This window comes from Carassius auratus, unplaced genomic scaffold (assembly GCF_003368295.1).
Source record: "Carassius auratus strain Wakin unplaced genomic scaffold, ASM336829v1 scaf_tig00012976, whole genome shotgun sequence".
Taxonomy (NCBI): domain Eukaryota; kingdom Metazoa; phylum Chordata; class Actinopteri; order Cypriniformes; family Cyprinidae; genus Carassius; species Carassius auratus.
The window spans coordinates 1-22,354 of record NW_020524352.1 but is presented as its reverse complement, the minus strand read 5'-3'; the positions used below and the strand labels follow the sequence as shown (position 1 = coordinate 22,354).

Here is a 22,354-nt window from a genome sequence, read left to right as displayed (position 1 = left end):
AACCGGTTCTTGACTCATGAAAGAGTCAATCTTTCATTCATTATCTGGCTCGGCTCGGTGTTCATCTTCAGTTCTCTCTTCACAGCAGTTCAGTCAGTGTACTTTTTGAGTACATGAATTACTCCAGGATATGTCAGTGGGAGTGTCAGCCACATTAAAAAAGTTAACAGCTTAAGTCATTTGTGGATTAATGCTTATTGGAGAGGTGAACCGTTTAAAACGATTCAGTTCGATTTGGTGAACTGGTTCAGAAAGATCCGGTTACATCGAATGATTTGTTCGCAAACCGGATATCACAAACTGCTTTGTTTTGAACTCTCTCACAACAGACACGGAAGAGAAGACAATGCTGAATAAAGTCGTGGTTTTGGCTATTTTCGGACCAAAATGTATTTTCGATGCTTCAACAAATTCTAACTGACCCTCTGATGTCACATGGACTACTTTGAAGATGTTTTTATTACCTTTCTGGACATGGACAGTATACCGTACACACAGCTTCAATGGAGGGACTGAGAGCTCTCGGACTACATCTAAAATATCTTAAACTCCGTTCCGATGATAATCCGAGGTCTCACGGGCTTGGAACGACATGAAGGTGAGTTATTAATGATATAATTTTCAGTTTTCAGTGAACTCACCCTTTAAGTTTATTAGGACATCAAAACATTCAATAAAAACGTTTTTCATTTAAAAATCGATTACACATTAAGTTACACATATTAATTAATTACACTGAGACTTTCTAGTGGAAATATCTGTGTTTTGTGAAAATTTCATTGTGTTGTGGCTTAATGTCGTTGTGTTGTGGCTTAATTTCGTTGTTTTGTGGCTTAATATCGTTGTGTTGTGGGAATGCCATTGTGTTGTGCCTTAATGTCTTTGTGTGGTGGCTTAATGTCGTTGTGTTGTGAGCTTATGTTTGCATTTGTAATGTTGTTGTATTGTGAACTACTGGACTACTGTAAGGTTTCACAGTTTTCAAAAATATAAATTGCATAAACTAATTGTTTAGCAAACATGCCCAACTATGCCATTACTGCATCATATCAGTCATCACAACGTAACTTCCCACACACACACACACACACTGTGCAGGTGCTGGTGTAAACTCGACAGCTGCACAGACCGCACTTATCACGACTCATGAGGGCTCAGCAGACAGATGTTATGATTCATGAGTGACAAGTTTTTAGTGTGATAAGTTATAACATATCTGATTTTGAATGTAGTATGACTGTATTCAAGTTATCACAATGCCTTAATATAGGCTAAGCTAAAGAGTGGAAGAGTGACTCATGTCTCAAAACATGAATTATTGTGGAGTGAGATTACATGAAGGCTCTGCAACTGCGAAATCAGAGCACATTTGTATTGATTAATCAAACTGAAACTAAATATGTCGGTTTAAACAATCCTGTCTTTTATCTTTTAAACAGTCCAGATTGATAAATCCTTGAAAACTGCTAGACTTGGTCAGTTTTTGACTGTGCAAAGCTTGCTTGTAGCCTATTCGTATTTCGTGCCCCATAGTCAGGTGATGTGAGAATAAACATGTTAGTTTGAAATCTGGATGTTTATCTTACAAAAACACATGAATTCGCTACAGTGGGCCTTAATTCACCCCCTGGAGTCGTGTGAGGGACGCTTTATTACAGATGCACACACTTTTTTTCACGTTTTCTGAACCGCTGACAACAAACAACAGCTTCCCCATTCAAAGGCTTAGAAGAGCAAGGGCCATTTTTAATATAACTCTGATTGGATTTGTCTGAAAGAAGAAGGATGCTTCGAGGGTGAGTAAAACATCGACAAATTTAAATTTTGGGGTGAACTAAACCTTTAATCTAAAAGTTCACCCAGAAGTTTAAAATTTTGTCATCAATTATCCATAAGTATGTAAACACACGTGATGACCAGTGCCAATTATGCTTTTTAAAAGGCGAGACACCCCAGCTGAATAGGATAAAAAAGTTACTAATAAATATACTTCCCCAGTTGATTGATTACATTAAAAAAAAATTGTACTATAAGTTTTCTGAAATGTCATGTTTAAATAGGCTATGCAAATTAGGTATTATATAATTAAATATGTTCAGGCTCAAAATTCATATTTAATTTTGCTGACTTCATGTGGACGTCAGTAAAAATAAATGTACATATCACCTCAGTGATAACTCGTGGATTCAGATGGCGATCTTTACACAGAGGAGGAGTGAGGTCTGTAATGAACCTGGGAACGCGCCTCTCAAATAAATTAATGACATTAATAAATATTATTTACAAAATGTATTCTTATTATTGTGTAAAATAAACTTTAAAAATACTTATGTAAAATGTATTTGCATATATTGTAACATATAGGCTAATCCTATTAATTATTTGATTATTTAAATTTCCTGTTTAAATGACGTGATAGTTATGTAGCCTATATATCCGTTTATAATACACATTTTAAAACTGTATGCCATACCTGCTGTTTCCATAATAAAGACCTATTTCGAATGTTTGCGTGCTTTTCTTCTTTATCTGCTCCCCAGTCGCAGAGCAGTTATGAAGTAGCAATTGTTCTTTTAAATACTTTTCAGCATTTCATAAATATGTATGCAAATTACACCGAAGTTCATCAGTTAACGTATACCTTTCGGTACTCGGGAGTGCTAAAAAGGGTTTAAGCACGGAATTTAGGATCGATTTCTTCTTGTAAACTCAGAGATGATTCGGACGGCAATTAAATTACCTCACGATCTCGGTGTTTGTCAAAAAAAATTTAGGTAATTTGGCCGGGGATTTTTACGGGGGTGGTGAGAGAGAAAAACGACATCCTGGACTCGTAAGGCAATTAAATCACCGACTACCCCCTGTAAATTGTGAATATCACTGACGTTCAATTACCGCCAGGATAGGGCTTTAGAGTCAAAAATTCCTACAAAGGGTATTTTGGATATCACTCCATAATTCAGAAGATACTGTCAACAACCAGGAATATATATATATATATATATATATATATATATATGTATATGTGTGTGTCTGTGTGTGTGTGTGTGTGTGTGTGTGTGTGTGTATTATAATTTATATATGTATTTCTATATGTGTATAGTATAATTTCTTTGTAATACAATTGAGCAAATATATGCACAACCCCTCTGCAAAAATCTCCAGGTAACAGATAGAAATAAAACTGTAATGTTTGGTGTATGTATGTATTGTAACTGAATACAGATGCAAATATATATATAAATAGATAAAAATGCAGTTGAAAGCCAAAACTCCAGAATCTAATTTATTTATTTGTATAATATTTTTTATTATTTTTGCCTGTAGTGTCTCACCCTTAAATCTGGACGTGACAAGATTATCAATAAATAATTCCTTAAATTAAAACCAAAGCATTTTTTTATCAAGTTAAATGCGGATGAATGGTCTCGGGTGAAGAAAGTGAACAGGATGTTGTATAAAAAATGATGTAACATCACAGAGCCCTTAAAAGCAGGTGCAACATTTGCCCTGTCCCTCTCCTCTGTCCTTCTTTCTGCGATCATGTGGTTCCTGCTCCTGTTTTTCCAAATATCAACTATTCAAGGCAAGTGAAATTGTATTTAATAAATAAAACTAATTCCATATTCTGAACCTGTTTACATGCATCTGGTAAAATTTTGCTGTTAATTCAGCATTAGATTAAAATAATTTATTTGGCATACATGTGTTTAATGTGTGACCAAAAGTAAACGAGACATCTAATGAAAATGCTTATATTTTGTAATTCAGTGCAATATTTTTCATTATGTATCATTAATTCATTTATATTTTGTCAAAAAATAAAATAAATAAATAAAAAGAAGGAGAAACAGCTGGGTAGACATAATTATGAAGCTGATATTATTTAAAACCAGATGATGATGATGATGATGATGATGATGATGATGATGATGTTCTCCAGCTTGATTTAAGATGTTCAACAGAGCATCTAGTGTATCAAAAATAAATAAATATGACCATCTATGGCATAATCACTGTGATAAAATGGCAAATTTGTCACAAATAATATAGCTATCCATTGTTTAACATTGTTACTTTTTTACATTGTAACTTTATTTAGAGGAAATCAAATACATATACACTATACTTTTACTATAATAATAATAATAATAATAATTTATAGCTAGTAAAACTTTCCAAAAGTCATCATTTAAATATACTTACTGGTGGGACTGTTTTTACAACTTAACTGTCTTAAAACTTCTTTAGTTATTTAAATAACCTTTGTTTTGGACATTATGATGTATGTTGCACAGATAAAATAAAAATAAAATATATAAAAAAAATTGTTATTAATTTATGTATGTTCATTGTTTGTTATTAATTTTAAGTATTGTCAATTTTATGCATTTTGTAATGCAAATAATAGTTTTGTAATATTTTTACTATGTAGTTAAATGTAGTTTTAATGTTACTATCAAATACTTGAAAACAATTTGAATGTGTTAAATTTTAAAATAAATTTAAAAAAAAATAAAACTTAAAATTTTCTATAGTATCTTGAAATATGTCTCCATCTTAATTTATAATTAATTTGCTTATAAATTAATAAATAAATACAACTAAATTAATAAAACTAGTTTTGGTTATACATACACATACATACTATATCATATAAATATATCTTTCATTTTTAAGTATAAATTAACAAATCTATTACTGAAATATCATAGCCAATTTCATTAATTCTAAATGAAAACAGCTACAATGATTAATATATATGTCAGTACATGATAATGCATCTTTGCGATATAATATTTATTTATTTATTTAATCTACCCGGTGGAATGAAAATGGTAAGAATAAATAAATATTCATGCATATTAAAACACATTACATGAGTAAAGATTCCATCTTCAGATTTAGATGATCAGTGTGTTAATTTTCAATTAACGTTCTAGACACGAAGAGACAGAAAACCAAGATCAAGCTGTGGTTTGTGTGTCAAGCGTATGTTCTTCATAACCCTGTGTGGAAAGGCACAGTTATACCTGTGGTTAACGTACTCAAGCTTATGTGAAGCGGGGTTATCTCAGAATCTGCATAAACATGCAACCTGCCAGAGTTTAAGAGCTGAAAACCACGGGCAGATAAGAAACACATACTTTCTGCAGAGTATGTGGCTCATCTGTTCTCAGAACTCAGAGCCGCATTTTTTCCAATGACCATATAAGGTTAAAAGAGGAACATTGACCCTCATAATATTATATTACATATTTTAATTTACAAATAAAACTTCTCTACTCTTTATATGCTGTTGTATGTTTTTGTTTATGAAAACATACATTCAAGATGTACTGTACCCCTTAAAGTACATTCTAAAGAAGAGTAGCTCTTTCGAAATAAGATCTATATATATATATATATATATATATATATATATATATATATATATATATATATATATATATAATATAATTTCATTGAATTTAATTAATTTACGTTTCTTATAGGTCTCAATGTGGCTTTGCGCGGATCTGACAGCCCTTGTAAAGGCCGGCTGGAGGTGTATCATGGCGTTAAGGAGCAGTGGGGCTTGGTGTGTCATTACGGGTGGAGAAAGGAAAATGGAGAGGTTGTGTGTAAATCAATAGGGTGTGGGGATCATACACGCTCTGATGTAGAAATGACCCTCTACAAAGATCCACCTCTGCCCCAACAATACTGGATGGATCAAGTGAAATGCACATCTGGAGAAGAGAGCCTTTGGAAATGCCTTTATGTTGGCATCAGTAACAATGAGGAGTGTGATGGTAGTTTTGTTGCTGTTGAATGCTCTGGTAGGTAGTATCCTTTTAAGTATATATATATATATATATATATATATATATATATATATATATATATATATAAATTAAATTTAAAAATTTAAATTTATGCATTTAGCAGACGCAGACACACACACACATACGCACACACACACACACACACACACACACGTACGTACACACACACACACACAAACATAACCAAAAAAACACACACACACACACACACACACACACACACACACATAATTATGTTTGTATTCCTGTCATCTTAGTTCAGATGTGAATCTACACATTGCTGATGCCAAGCTTTTTACCACAGGAGAAGTTAAACTGAGTTTGAATCTGAATGGACAGCGTGATGTATGTGCTGGTGTGGTGGAGTTCTCTACAGCCAACGGCATCATTGGGGTCTGTAATGATGAGTGGTGTAAGTGGACAAAAATAAGAAGTTTATTTTATCTGCTGTTTTTTCTTTATTGATCAAAATATGAGAGATAACTTCTAAATGTAATTGCATTACAAAACAACAACAAAAACTAAGTAATCTCAAAGCAAATAACAGCACTTTTCAGAGCCATCTTTGCAATGACTTTTAATCAACTGATCATTTAGTGGATTGATGCAATTGAAGTAAATGATTTGTAATTATTTAAGTATTTAAAAGTGATAACAACTAACTTCAGCTGCTGTTTAAGAATGTTGAATATGTAAAATTATGATTTAAATTTCAATGCCCTTTTTTGTGAAATGTAAATATTAATTATTTATATGTTTATTATATTACCTTTAATATGTTATTACTAATAAATAATGGAACATCAATACAAATGCAGTTTGAAAAGGTGATTCTTGAACAATTTTCTAATGCAAACAACGTGCTTAAGTGTAAATAAATTGTTTGAACTCAAATTAACAAATCAAACTGTTAAATGTTCAAGCAAATTTTACTCTAGAACGAATAGCACTTTTCTGAGAGCCTTTTTTGTGAACACCAATTTTGATTTCATGTCATTTAATAATGGTTTCTTCTACATTTTTGATGTAATTTTTACATTTGTAAATTATTTTTTGACAGTATATTATTTGAGAAAGGTTTTATATTCAGAGTGATGCTGAAACTTTATGCATTCATTTTCTTTGTTGTTGTGTATATTTATTTAGCAAACAAGATATGTCGGGAGCTTGGTTGTGGAGATCTTCATTACAGTCCCAAGCCTGGAATGTTCAAAGGACAACAGAGCAAACGAAATGTATTTCTTAAATGTGTTGGCGATGAGAAGTTCTCTTGGCAGTGTATGGAGAGGTCAGACTGCCGGGAGCGAGCCAGTGTGATCTGCAGCAGTGAGTGTATACTATTATTAAACAGCTCTATGGAGTATGTTGTTCTGTTTGGGGTAAATGAAATGGTGCTGAAACCGCTTCTCAGTATTTCCATGTTTTGTGTGAGAGGTAAAATGCACATTTACACAGAAATACTTGTATTACACAGATCACAGGAGGTTCAGTCTACGAGATGGCAGCGATGCTTGCTCTGGGTGGGTGGAAGAGAAAACTGTCAAACAAAAATCATGGAATCCTGTTCAGCCGGCAAATGTGAAGCCTGAAGTCATCTGTCCACAACTGAACTGTGGTTCCACTGGAAACTTTACAAAAGGAACTAACATACTGACGTGCTCAGGTGATGCTGAGTTTCTTGCTTTAAATAATATTACATCAATAAATATAAGTAATTATTATTAATAGATTTAATATGTTAATAATAACTAGGTAATTATAAATAAATAAATGTTCCATTAATACAAGACAAGAATTACACAAGTTTTTTGTACAATGGTTTAGTGTTAATAAATTGTTTTGTTCTATCTCAATTTAAATGAATATGTTTTAATGTGTGTTGAAATGTAGTATTATTATTATAGGAAATAGGGTTGACATTGTGTGTTGAAATCCCAAGTTCAAAGTTAAACTAATGTGAAAATAATTCCTGGAATATCTATATTTATTTTATATATGTATTATATTTATGTACATGTATTGTGGTATAGAACATAAATTGATTATTAAACAAACCTTATTTAAAAATATAAATAAAATTAAAAATGCATCACATGACCAAAATCAAGTGCTTTTTATGCGTAGATATACAATACAGACAACTTCATTTGAAAATGATTTTAATAGTAATAATAATGACATTTCTGTACAATTTATGTCAACTTCTGTCACAGAATATATGCAGATTTTTTTATATTTTACATCTAATTTAACATATGTATTCTTATCTTATAAAACTTTAATTATAACTACACATTTTTTAATACAATGTATTAGATTTTTTCCCCCTTTTTTATTAGACATTGTAACAAGTAATTTTGCTGTGTTTACAGATCGCGTGAAACTCCAGAATTTCACAGCAGATTGTTTTGGAGATGTTTCCATTGCTGTGAATGGTATTAAATATGAAGTGTGCTACAGTGATCAGGATTCGATTGAGTCCCGTAAAAAGATGGGGGCTATGGTCTGTCGAGAGCTTGGCTGTGGTGAGATGCTGCGTGTAAAAAAGGGCTCCTTTACTTCTAATGGTTTTCTGAGTAATGTTGATTGTCAGGGTGATGAACGGTCACTGTGGCATTGTCTGGCAATTCATGAGAAACAAACATGCACGGGAACCAAAATTATATGTTCAGGTAACTAAGACGGCTTTGCAGGTATTTATAATGAACTCAGAATCTAGGACAACAAGAATCGCCCATAACTGATAAAGTCTATGTCATATCAATCTTTTTTTTTTTATAAACGGCAGGCAGCTTGGATGTGCGTTTGAGTGACGGTCTGGGTCGCTGTTCTGGACGTGTAGAGGTGAAATGGGAAGGCTCATGGAGGCCCATTGGCTCTGAAAGGAACACTATGAATTCAGACGTGGTGTGTAAACATCTAAACTGTGATGCATCCTCAAAAATAAATAGACAACTTTTCACTGAAGGAGAAAAGGGGCGACTGCAATGGCTGTGGGATGTCAGCTGTAGAAGCTCTTCAGCAAAGCTCCATGAGTGTTTCGAGAATACTGGCTTGCGGACACCAAGTCTAGAGGAGAAAAACAAAGAAATCATTTGCCAAAGTAAGACAATATACCAGACACCAGTCATACTGCTCAAGTTTAGAATAATTAAACTCTCTAAAGTCTCTTATTGAGGTAACATTTATTTGATAAAGTAAATAATTTCTATTTGAATATGTGATTTATTTCTATAATGGCATTGCTGAATTTTCAACATCATTACTCCAGTCTTCAGTGACACGTGATCCTTCAGAGATCATTCTAATAAGATGATTTTCTGCTCAAGAAACATTTCTTCTTCTTCTTCTTCTTCTTCTTCTTCTTCTTGATATTAATCTTAACAACATGTGTGCTTTTTTTTTTTAATAATAAAAAATAAAAATAATAAAAATTAAAGGTATAAATTACATTTTAAAATTAATCAAGAAGGAAAGCTATTTTAAATTGCAATAACAAATATTTCATAATATTGTTGTTGTACTGCATTTTATAATAAACACATCTTTGAGCATAATAAACTTCTTTCTAAAACATCTTAATTATTCCACATGTTTAACCTGTAATGTAATATAATACCAATCATGTTGGGATGTTTAGTAATGTTTGATGCTTTTTTGGTTTACATAATTTTTAACAGGCTTTCCATGAGTCCAGTAGTTTTTAGTTTTGCTTATTTAGTAAAAAGTCTTAGGTGTTACTCTGATTATATTGCCTGTGCAACATGCAGTAACCACAAATCCATTTTATTTGTTCTCAGAGGAAGAACTGAAGTTCTTTGAAGGCGATTCTCCATGCAAGGGAAAAGTGCGCATCAAGCAATTTTATGATAAGGCTGTCTGGCTGCCTGCAACACCAGAAAAAGCCAATGACACATGCAAAGCAATGCAGTGTGGAACTCTGGTCTCCTTTGAGAAAAGCCAAACCACAGATGCCAAAGTCAAATGTTCAGGTACAGTACATGTGGCACCAGAATTGTCTTATTGTTTTTAACCTACTCTCATAAAACTATATATTTTTTACACAATTTTGTGCCAACTTAATTTAATTGTGTTCACTCTACCTAATGTATTTACAATTGAATTTTGCATAATTAATTGTATTAAAACCACATAAATCAATTTTGTTGGCATGATTAACTGGGTAGTGGATCTTTAGTTTCCAGAATGCTTAGCAAGGGACTGCATTAGAAGAGTAATTGATTAATATTCAGTAATGTTAACATTAAGAGGAGTTTCTGTAATGTTTTTGAATTTTGTTCTTACCATTGTGTGAAAGAGTGTTGTCTGTGATTAGGCTGTGGGCACTCAGTGAGTAATAGCTATTGCAAAGTCAGTACTTTTCTAATTTGTTCATTATATGCATTTGTGTGTCATGATAAATGTACTAGATTGTTTAAACATAAGAATATTAAATAAACCTCATTAAATTTATATACCAGTATATAAAAAAAATGGTTTAAATGAATTAAATTAAATGATGTGTATAAATGTTCTTCAATGGCATTGAGGGTAGTGAATTCTTTTTTTTTTTTTTTTTCTTTTTTTTTTTGGAGCATGTTATATAACCGCAATTTCCTGAAAACCTGATTATCTTCTGTTAAGATGCACGTAGTTTTATTTTCTAGAAGGTCAAAAGTTACATAGTGTAGCTTTATCAGTTTTGTGTGTAAAATGTTTGTATTCTTACTGATGTCAAATGTAGGGTCAAAGACTCTTGCACTTGAAAACTCGCTTGGAGAAAAATGCTGGGGAATGGTGAAGGTCTGCGGAGATGGCAAGTGTGGAGGGGTTTGCAGCAACAATTGGAGAACAGATGAAGACTCCAAAATGATCTGTGGGAACCTGGGCTGTGGAAATCCAATTCAAGCCAAGCTACCACTTCAGATAAATAATCTACCTGCCACTTACAGTAGTGTGTACTGCTCAGAAAATGTACAAAATATGATCATGTGCAATTTTATTCCCAACAAAACCCAACCTGCAAACCCCTGGCCCACGTGATATGCACAGGTAATGTAAACAGTCAATTACTTCATTTAAAACTTCACGTTAACTCTTGCTTTATTTATCAGAACTTTGGGCTTGTCACAGTCAAATTGTTCAGGCTAAGAATGTGTTCTGTTCCATGTTTTATATATAAACCAAACAGCCGGTGCTTCAGCGTCTATCTGTAGTGCAGGAGGCGGGCGCTTCGGATTCTAGAGAGCATTTGAATGATCAGAAGATTTGATGAGAAGATGAAGTACAATGTGACGTCAGAAAAATCGTTGAGCCGTTTTGGCGGAAATGACGAACTGCAAACTTTGAATGCTTATATCCTTAGGATAGTGTTATTATTTGCATATTTCAAATTTTACATTGTTGATTCAACAAATTAAAGAACATTGTTAATATGTAGAGAAAAGTGGTGGAAACCAAGGAGTGTGCAATTATTTTCTGTGAAACAAAAGTTTCATGTGTTCAGAAAAGTGTTCATCATTTTAGTGACCATGCTAGCAATTATAAACAAAGTAAAAATAGATTTTTAACAAAAAAATAAATGTTTTACCAAGAGGCTGTTTTAACACATCTATGGGGCAAAAGGACCCCCATGTCTGACAAAGCAATTTGCTTTAAACATTTACAGCAAAATCAGACAGTTTTGCTTAAATAATCTATAATCATGAATTACAAAATTAAAGAAACTATTTGAAACTATTTTGTTAGCTAATGCTAACTGGCTAGATAACTAGCTGCCAGAGGCTAAACTTGAGGTCATTTTTGAATATAAAATGCAAATATTTTAAATCAACCAGCTAGTTAGAATATATCTAATGGAAGAACAAGGGATTTGATGTTCAAAACAGAATAAATACATTAATTGCTCATTGCCAACTGGGGGCCTTTTACCCCACAGACCAGTGGCATAGCTATTGTTGTTTACTTAGAATATATATATTTTTTATTTGTTCGCAACTCGGTTGATTCAGATCGGCACTTCGGAGCCTGTTCGCGACTCGGTTGATTCAGATCGGCACTTCGGAGCCTGTTCGCGACTCGGTTGATTCAGATCGGCACTTCGGAGTATGTTCGCGACTCGGTTGATTCAGATCGGCACTTCGGAGCCTGTTCGCGACTCGGTTGATTCAGATCGGCACTTCGGAGCATGTTCGCGACTCCGTTGATTCAGATCGGCGCTTCGGAGCCTGTTCGCGACTCGGTTGATTCAGATCGGCACTTCGGAGCATGTTCGCGACTCGGTTGATTCAGATCGGCACTTCGGAGCCTGTTCGCGACTCGGTTGATTCAGATCGGCACTTCGGAGCCTGTTCGCGACTCGGTTGATTCAGATCGGCACTTCGGAGCCTGTTCGCGACTCGGTTGATTCAGATCGGCACTTCGGAGCCTGTTCGCGACTCGGTTGATTCAGATCGGCACTTCGGAGCCTGTTCGCGACTCGGTTGATTCAGATCGGCACTTCGGAGCCTGTTCGCGACTCGGTTGATTCAGATCGGGACTTCGTAGCATGTTTGAGATTTTTTTAAATTCAGTTCTGGACATCGAAGCAGGAAGTGTTTGTCAAACAGTTAATTGGTGATAAATGAATATTTGGACTTGAGGCTTTTTTTTTTTTACCTGTAGATTCAGCATGTACATGGACCCACACACAAAGGTGGACACACTCTATTTTGCGCGCACAGTTTGAGCCCAATACATGCCTCCCACAAATTAAGACTGTGTCACGTATAATCACGCATAATACTTGCTCAAAAAAAGTTGGTCGCTATATCTGGAGTCACCAACCCTTCGATCGCGGTCGACAAGTCGATCTTGGAAGCATTTTAAGTCGATCACGAAGATTTTTCAAAATCTGAGAAAAAAAGGTGCGAGCCTCCGCTGATTGCGCGCTGTCCTGACATTTTATCCTACCCTGTCAGATTTTCCTACGCGGGTTTACTGCGCACGCGCACATCAATATCGCGTCCTTTGTCTTATGCTAAACAACGATATTTAATGTATCTGCATTACTGTAAGGGTAGGTTTAGGGCTGGGGTAGGTGTAGACTTTAATAAAAACGCAATCTAATTGGTAGAAAATAATATTTATTGTTGGTTTCCTGTAACTGTATCCCTTTTAGCTACAACTGCGAATATAACACATAATTACTGTATTTGCAGTACTGTAAGGGTATGATTAGGGTTGTGGTAGGTGTAGACATTAATAAATCATAACTTTACAGTAGAATTTTCGTTGTGGAATTGTACTACCCACTGTTTTGGTGGGAGGTAGGAAAATCTGACAGCGTAGGACAAATCGACAGAACACGCGCGCACCTCCCGAAACAGACGAGACATTTATACTTGACACAACTGTTTTAAACTGAAAACCAGACCATACAACTGATTTAGACGCGGGTGCCGGTGTGATGAGATATCCGTCTGCTCGGGCATGATTGTTTTAGGCCTGTAATTGATTGATTATTGAGGTAATAGGGATGGCACGGTTCGCTGAAATAAAAAAAAACAAACCGTTCGGTTAACCACACACGGTTCGGCACGCGCTTCAACTTAAATCTGACAAAGCATCTGTAATATCATCTGTAATATGTCTTGCTATAAATGGCACGTAAAAAAACAGGGTTCAGCTAATAAATGTTTCTGTTGATGCATGCGCATTCTGGCTTCCCAGACATTACAAAAACATGAAAAAAAAGATCTATATTGAGCAACTACAATTCATTTTAATCCTATAATTATATATTATAATTTATTTAAAGTGAATAAATTGTAATGAAAAATAAACAAAATGAAATAGCTAAAGTTCAAAATTATCGTATTTGGAAGAAAATTATTATATTTAACAATTAACTACATTTTGACACGACCTGCAAATTAACACTAGGAGTATGTTTGTACGGAAGCAGTGTGACAAAAATACTATCCCATAATTTTGCACAGTAATCTGACAATAAATGTGGCACACCCAGATTTTCATAGGCACACCCAGAGACTCTTTTCTGGCTACACTACTGCCACAGACTATGATTTTTTTTATTATTATGTAATTCTGAAAATATAATTATATTTTTTAAAAATAACACGTACTCTCTATCTACAGGCCCTACTGTTCTCATATGTCATTAATAATTGTGATGTTCTACAAAACAACAAGCTTTAAAACACTTTTTTTCTTACTTACCACATAAACCAAAAATTTGCAATCGATGTGTTTCTCTCAGACGCTGAAACTAAAGTGTGTGTGAAAGTTTTTCGACTGTAGAGAGCACATTAATATTTCATATGTCAACTGCTGTTTAGTTTAAGACTGCTTGTCAAAATATGCTCTTTACCCTTTCTACAGAAATATAAGTGTGAAATATTGTCAAACCCATGACTAAAATGGGAATAGTTCCAACAAAAATTAAAATTTGCTGAAAATGTACTCACCCTCAGGCCATCAAAGATCTAGATGAGTTTGTTTCTCCTGGAAATCACTTGCTCACCATTGGATCCTCTGCAGAGAATGGGTGCCGTCAGAATGAGAACTGATAAAAACATCACAATAATCCATAGCACCCATTCACTGCAGAGGATCCATTGGTGATGTAAAACCAAATTTCTTCAAAATGTTAATTTTACTTCAGTTTGCAAATTACAGAAGTATGCCAAATACTATATTAAAAATATATATTTTTTTTTTATCACCTGGATATGTATAATATATAACACTGGAATAAATGCTCAACTATCCATTTAGTTTCCATCCATTTTCTGGGTCAATATTAAGACAAATGTAAGTATGTAAAAAAAAACATTTATTTCATCCACATTTTGGATGTCCTGAGTGTGAGTAGATTCTTAGCAAATTTTCATTTTGGGGTGAACTATTCCTTAAACACAGTTTAAAAATTCGATTTAAAGAACATTTTCTGGAGTTGTTGATCCATGCTTTTGTGTTCTCAAGACTCGACTATGGTAACTCACTCTATATTGACGTCTCCCAAACATCTTTGAGTCTGCTGCAAATAGTATAAAAAATGCTGCAGCCAGACTTTTGTATGTGACCCACAAATACGATCACATCTCTCCCATTTTGGCCTCTTTGGGTTGGTTACCCATTCAAGCTGAGTTGATTTTAAACTTTGAATTTTTGCTTATAAGAGCCTAAATGGATTAGCTCCATCATATTTATCTGATCTCCTTCAGGTCTATAAGCCACTTAGATGTTTGAGGTCTGCAGACAAAGGGTCTATGCTTGTTCTGAGGATGAAATGAAAGAAATGGGGGGTGAAAGGGCCTTTGCTGTAGCTACCCCTAAGTAATGTAACAACCTACCACTTAATCTCAGATCTGCTCCTACATTAGGCATATTTAAAAGTCGCTTAAAAATCACCTTCCTCTCTATTGCCTTTGCGAGTGTAGAAGGTTGAGTTTTATTGCTTTTATGGTTTTGTGTTGTTGTTTTATAATGTGATTTTTCCCTTACCAAAATGTTTTATAATGTCTGTACAGCAATGTGGTGCAACTCCTTGTTGTTTGAATAGTGCTTTAGAAAAGAAAAAAATAAATAAATGAAACATTTATTTGACACACTCTTCACAGACAGCATCAAAGCTAGACTGGAGGATCCAAGAGACAAATGCGCTGGAAAAGCATCACTGTTTTACGCTGGGAAATGGACACCTATCTGTAAAGACAGTCTTGATACAAATCTTAAAAATGTAATCTGCAAGGAACTATCTTGTGGCGAGAGCATAAATGACCAACATGATTGGATTTTGAATGAAGAATCTAAATCTAGAGGACTATCAAGAATTAAATGTCTGAATAATGCCAACTCTGTTTCCAAATGTGACCTCAAAGAGGTTTCAGAGAAAGAATGTATTGTTGGCTATCTGAAATGCTCAGGTACTCACCTTTTTTTTTTTTTTGTATCCCTTTGAGAACAAAAGGTACCAACACTTTAGCCAAAGTTAGTTAGCATGTTGATAACAACCATAACAACCCATGACTTGAGTAACAACCTGAAGTAATCATAAATCAAATGTGCTTTGCCTATGAGTTTTCCTGATTTGCACATGAAGAACCAGTTATTTTACAGATAAATTATGTAATGACGTCATCTTTACGAAGAAGGTTGGTTTGGTTCTCCATTGCAGTCAGACAAGGCACCTACAGTATAATTAAACTTTTAAACTTACTTTTTTTTTTTTTAAGTAGATTAACTTCTTTGTCAGATGCGTAGGGGAATTTTTACAACATGAAGTGTGTAGTTTCTGCAAGTCCTCTGACCTTTGACCTCTGCTCCTGCACATGTGATACAAGGTTTTTGATATTTCTGCCCTTTATGTAACAGCATGGAAACGATTGCTCCTCTATAATAAGGAAGGAGAATGCAGTGGTCCAGTATATGGTCTGCGAGATAATGGGAAAACACCCACTCCAGTCAGCATAAGTGGATGGGGCAACGAGGAAGGACAAAAGCTGTGCGAGTATCTACAGTGTGGAAAACACATACCACACATCTCTAATTACACAAACACAAACACAAAAGAGTGGTGGAACAATACCTATAATTGCTCAGGGAAAGAGAATATTTGGGAATGCGAGAGCAATGATCAGCCCGTCCAGAATCAACAGCAGTTAAACATCAAGTGTGACCGTAGGAATGATCTCTTTCTTCCTTTTGTTAGCATCCCTAACACTTGCCAAGTTGCCAAGACAATATTTATTATTTTCATTGTTTAACTTGTACTCTATTAAACCATAAAAAAAATGCAAAAATGCAAAAATGCACCTCAGGGCAACTAAAATCCCACATACACATATATTTTAATAATAAGTTGAGTAGTGGAGAAACACTTATTTATTTATTTGTTGCAAATTAATTATACATTAATATGGATATATATCAAAGAAGCTTTACTAGTTTTTGAAACTAATATAAAAAAAACAATAAATTATTAAATAAAAAAATCATATAAATAAATATTTTTATTCAATAAATTATCTCTAAATTAACAAATTATTTTTACAGAAACATTAATAGAAAAACACATCTTTTCCCAGAATGTTAAAATTGACCCTAACAACATGGCAGCATTTTACCAATTTATTTTAATATCCTTGGTTGCAGTTCAGTCATTCTCTTTTAATATCCTGAAGTGAAACAAACAGGAGTCAGTTCTTAAATGATGAATTTTCTCAACCCTGCACAAAGAGTAACACTTCACTCTCATATTACAGAAATATCTGATTGTCTGATTTCTCTCCTCTCCAGATAAACCTCCAAAAATTAGGCTCTCAAACAACTGCACAGGCAAGGTGCTCATAGATGAAGAGCATGTTTGTGCATCCCGGTGGGATGCTGGGATGTCCAACAAGTTATGTGACAGCCTCAATTGTGGTAAGGCACTCTACAGCTGGACCACAGAGTCCAGAGAAAAAAATACTTGGCATTTCAGCTGCACAGGCAACGAGACATTGATGTGGCAGTGTGGCTCTAGAAAAGACAGCTGTGAGAACATCCTCTCTGTGGCCTGCAAAGGTGAGTCATACACGTATTTCTGGACTGTAATTAAGACTGTTACTGTAGTTAAGTTAAGTTTTGTGGATGTTAGTCCATTTCATGTTTGCTCACATGTGTCCTCCTAGTTCATGTTTGCAGATAGATGCGTGTTATAAAATATTAAAAACATTAGTCATATTAGTCATATATCACATTAGTCATAATCGGTGCTTTACTTTCAGTGACAGAAGTTATATTTGTATTGCAGATAGTGTTGAATTCAACTCTACTGAGAAGTGTGGTGGGAAGCTTGTGATCAAGTATCAAGGGCGATGGGAATATGTCTGTGGAAAACTGACTCCGAATGATAACAAGAAGTTTTGTGATGTGCTTAAGTGCAATGATAGCCGAGAATTGCTGGAAGAACAGATAATAGAAAAAGAAATAAAGGTTAAAATTAATTGCCCAGAAACCCATTACAACATTTTTCAGTGCATGCACCATCTCAATAACGATAAATGCAGTCATGGACCTGCTGAAATCAAATGTGGTAAGGTTAAAAAAAAACACAGATGCCATACACTTTAATATAGGAAAATATTTTTTATTGTTCTGGGATTTGTTTTGCTGCTGCTTGCCTTCTTGCATGAAGTTAAGTAGCTGTGAGTTTACTTTAACAAAGTTTCGTAAACGTTCTAACCTGTGAAACTGTTCCATTAAAACTGCAGGTGATCCTTCAGAAAATACTCCAACTGAAGGTTATACTCAAAAAACTGAAGATAATACTCCAAAAACTGCAGGTTATACTCCAAACCCTGCAGATAATACTCCAAAAGGAGGTAATTCTTCGGTGGGTCTGATATTGGGTCTGTCGGGAGCTGTGCTGGGGTTGCTGATTTTGTTTTTAATGTGGAGAAATCGGAAACGTCTACTTTTAGCCTGTGAGTATCACTTGCACCAGAAAGACATTGTTCTGATTCGCAGATAAACATTATTTTTTCATAATGAAGTTACAGCGATATTTGAAAGGTCTTCATGTTTTTAACCTGTTGGTGGCAGTGTTTCCCACTCCTTGTCTCACTACACACACTACACATCAAATAATAACCTGTAGAATTAATAGAAGCATAATTTTCTACCTGTTTCTGTTTTTGCAGTAAGATATTACAGAAGTAAAAAGGGCAAAGACGTCAACCCGGATGTGAATGAAATGGATAAGATGGATACAGAGGACAAAGGTATACTGTAGAATTTAATTATTATTACTTTGAACATTGTAAATGTCAAGACATAAGCAAATGTTTTCATTAATTTCTAAATGTTATTATTATTATTATTATTATTATTATTATTATGTATTTTACTGTTGTTATCTAATAAAGACAAAATCATTCACACATATAGATAGATAGATAGATAGATAGATAGATAGATAGATAGATAGATAGATAAACAGACAGACAGACAGACAGACGTACAAAATATATATTGATTTTATGAATGTATGTATTGGTAAATAATGTTCTAAAGCAGATGTATTCACTCTTTTATTCATATGTTAATTACAAATATTTTTTATAAGCAAGTATGTATGTATATATATATATATATATATATATATATATATATATATATATATATATATATATATAATTTTTTTTTTTTTTTTTTTTTTTTTTTTTTTTTTTAGGTTTTTCTGAAGGAAAGGCAGCATTTTTTGATAATGATGACTACGAGGATGTGGATTCTCTCATGGACAAGTCAGGTGAGATATTGAAAAATTAGTCTATAACAGCAATTGTCGATTTCCTTAATTTCAACACAATGTATGTCAGTCAATCCATCTTTTACTTAGTCTGTTGATTTTAGTTTTGTTGCCTGACAGCCTGCACATTATCCATCCAAATAAATAAACTAAGACTATAAAAAGTAAAAGTAAACCATGAAATAATTCTGTTAATCTCGACAAATTTGAATCAACAAAAACTGCTGATTTTTTTTCTTTCTTTTTTTCTTTTATGTTTGATAAACTAAAATATCATGTGAAATAAGTATAAGTGATTTTTACAACCAAAGATTCATATATAAATAAAGATAAATAAAATAATTTATATGTATATCTATTCATGAAAGAATAAATCATATTTGGTTTCTCCAACAGGAGAGGAGGATGAAGATGACAGAAAGAGGGATTCTTCTGGGACAGAATATGATGACATTGAGGGACAAGCCAATGGAATCTCTCCTTCCCAAACCCACCATGATGAAGACCTCGACATCCCTCTCCTTCCCAAGAGACCCGAGAACATTCTTGGTACATCACTCAAATTTACACTTCACTGTGTGTGTGTGAGTGTGTGTATGTGTGTGTGAGTGTGTGTGTGTGCCTTTATGAAAATGGTGCTGACCTTTTCCTTTGTGTTCTCATCAGATCAGGACACCTATGAAGTGGAGACAGAGAAACAGAAGGACTGTGATGATGTCATATCTGTCGAGGCTACAGCCAATGAAAATGCAGGGATGACAGGCACACAAGCACAGGTAGATGTAGACGTGGATGAAGGTGCAGATTCAGATTTAGATGCAGGTCTATTTGCAAATGCTGATGCAGATATGTTGACCACAGAGGTAGAAGTTCACGCTCAAGCAGAGTAATAAAGCAGCCACGAGACCAAATTGTTATTTTAAGTTAATATTAATAAGTGATAAGATTGTATGTTCTTATCACAGTAGAAAATTAAAGGGATAGTTCACCCAAAAATCTAAATTATGTCATTAATAACTCACCCTCATGTCGTTCCAAACCCGTGAGACCTCAGTTTATCTTTGGAACACTTTTTAAGATATTTTAGATTTAGTCCGAGAGCTCTCAGTCCCTCCATTGAAACTATGTGTACGGTATACTGTCCATGTCCAGAAAGGTAAGAAAAACATCTTCAAAGTAGTCCATGTGACATCAGAGGGTCAGTTAGAATTTTTTGAAGCATTGAAAATACATTTTGGTCCAAAAATAGCAAAAACTACGACTTTATTCAGCATTGTCTTCTCTTCCGTGTCTGTCGTGAGAGAGTTCAAAACAAAGCACTTTGTGATATCCGGTTGGCGAACAAATCATTCGATGTAACTTTTTTGAACCAGTTCACCAATCGAACTGAATCGTTTTAAACGGTTCGCGTCTCCAATACACATTAATGAACTGACTGAACTGCTGTGAAGAGAGAACTGAAGATGAACACCAAGCCGAGCCAGATAACGAACAAAAGACTAACTCGTTCTCAAGTCAAGAACCGTTTCCGTCCGATTCGAGAACCAAGGAGCTGACGATACTGCGCATGTGTGATTCAATGTGAAGCAGACCGACACACAGAGCGTCTGAACCGAACTGATTCTTTTGGCGATTGATTCTGAACTGATTCTGTGCTAATTTTATGAGCCCAGGTAAACCGAAGCCTTGAATCAAGGGCAATCATCGGCAATGATGGCCATTAAGTCGAGTGCAAAAGAACCGGTGAACAGTTTTCTTCAACCGGTTATTGAATCGAACTGTCCGAAAGAACTACTGGTGATCCCGCACACTGATGCGACCGGTTCTTGACTCAAGAACAACTTTTGTTCATTATCTGGCTCGGCTCGGTGTTCATCTTCAGTTCTCTCTTCACAGGCAGTTCAGTCAGTGTACTGTTTGAGTAAATGATTTACTCTGGGATATTGGTTTTGTTTAGCTCAGAGGGAGTGTCAGCCACATAAAGGTCCCGTTCTTCGTGATCCCATGTTTAAACTTTAGTTAGTGTGTAATGGTGTTGTTAGAGTATAAATAATATCTGTAAAATTCTAAAGCTCAAAGTTCAATGCCAAGCGAGATATTTATTTAACAGAATTCGGCTTCAAAAAACGACCCGTTTGGACTACATCCCTCTAGTTCCTGCAGTAATAACGTCACTAAAACGTTTTTTTTTGACTAACCTTCGCCCACATGTATACGCAAAAAGGAGGGCGTGGTCTTGTTGCTTTCCGACAGAGAAGAGGAAGAGCTGCATATGTGTTTATCGCCATGTCGTCGAAACGCTGTTATTTTCATCTCTGAGTCCAATCATCTTGTTTTGGGCTTCCCAGGGATGCTGTACTTGGAGATTAATGGTAACAATTTATGTTTAACTCGGTTCCCAAAATTATAATCCACTTGTAAAACTATGTGCAGCACATTTTGCTGAGGACATCGAGCTTCCTCAATCTCAATCAGTTTAATGCCGGATTCACACAAAGATTATTTCTGAAAGATGGAGCAGTTCCTCTTTGTCTGGAGGAGGCGTTGTTTATGGACCACAACCGGTAAGTGTATTTTATTATTTAAGTTGGTGCGTTAAACAGTTTCTGTAACTTATTACACAGAGGGCAACGCTGTTTAGCTTTGTTAACTAGATGTTAGTTAACAGTAAAAATACTGTTTTTTTACACGCGAAACATGAACACATGTTATATTGCACACTGTAAACACAATCAAAGCTTCAAAAAAGCACGAAAAATGGGACCTTTAAAAAAGTTAACAGCTTAAGTCTTTTGTGGATTAATGCATATTGGAGACGCGAGCCGTTCCAAACGATTTAGTTCGATTGGTGAACTGGTTCAAAAAGATCCGTTACATCGAATAATTTGTTCGCGAACCGGATATTAGGGCTGTTCGATTCTTTTCCAATTCTTTTTTATTTTATTTTTATTTTTATCTATTAAAAAAAAATGACAATACGAAAATGTTAGTTTTTCAGCTTTGCCCATGAAATTAGTCATAGTCCAGCTCAGCAGGGACATGTGTTTGTCACATGAGGATTAAATAAGACATGAAGAGTCTAAAATATAAAATATGTACAGTTCAGCTGAATGATGGAATTACTTTGTTTACTTTGCACAATATTTAACAAACTGTACAATGAAACAAATAACCAGAACATCTATGACTGATAGAGCTCATGGTTTATCTGTCAATCAGATGTGCTCTCGGC

The 22,354-nt window shown here is 34.5% G+C and overlaps 1 protein-coding gene across 1 annotated transcript; it reads left to right on the top strand.

Moving 5' to 3' along the window:
* Window positions 1-558: 558 nt before the first annotated feature.
* LOC113073842 (scavenger receptor cysteine-rich type 1 protein M130-like) lies at window positions 559-20,012 on the top strand. Its single transcript, XM_026246594.1, has 17 exons — window positions 559-598; window positions 5,496-5,822; window positions 6,133-6,240; window positions 6,975-7,154; window positions 7,303-7,491; window positions 8,201-8,353; window positions 8,617-8,931; window positions 9,629-9,820; window positions 10,573-10,704; window positions 16,206-16,511; window positions 17,130-17,396; window positions 17,626-17,907; window positions 18,086-18,298; window positions 18,515-18,595; window positions 19,048-19,122; window positions 19,519-19,671; window positions 19,789-20,012. Exons 1-17 carry the CDS (start codon window positions 559-561, stop codon window positions 20,010-20,012), a joined length of 3,237 nt encoding a protein of 1,078 aa, XP_026102379.1.
* Window positions 20,013-22,354: the final 2,342 nt, after the last annotated feature.

Bases quoted from the DNA above. Each gene is read 5' to 3' on its own strand.
- LOC113073842 (XM_026246594.1), top strand. From the start codon at position 559: ATGATAATCCGAGGTCTCACGGGCTTGGAACGACATGAAG. The intron at 10,705-16,205 runs GTGGGAACCTGG...TTTATGTAACAG, and splicing joins TGAAGACTCCAAAATGATCT to CATGGAAACGATTGCTCCTC. The intron at 18,299-18,514 runs GTGAGTATCACT...CTGTTTTTGCAG, and splicing joins GAAACGTCTACTTTTAGCCT to TAAGATATTACAGAAGTAAA.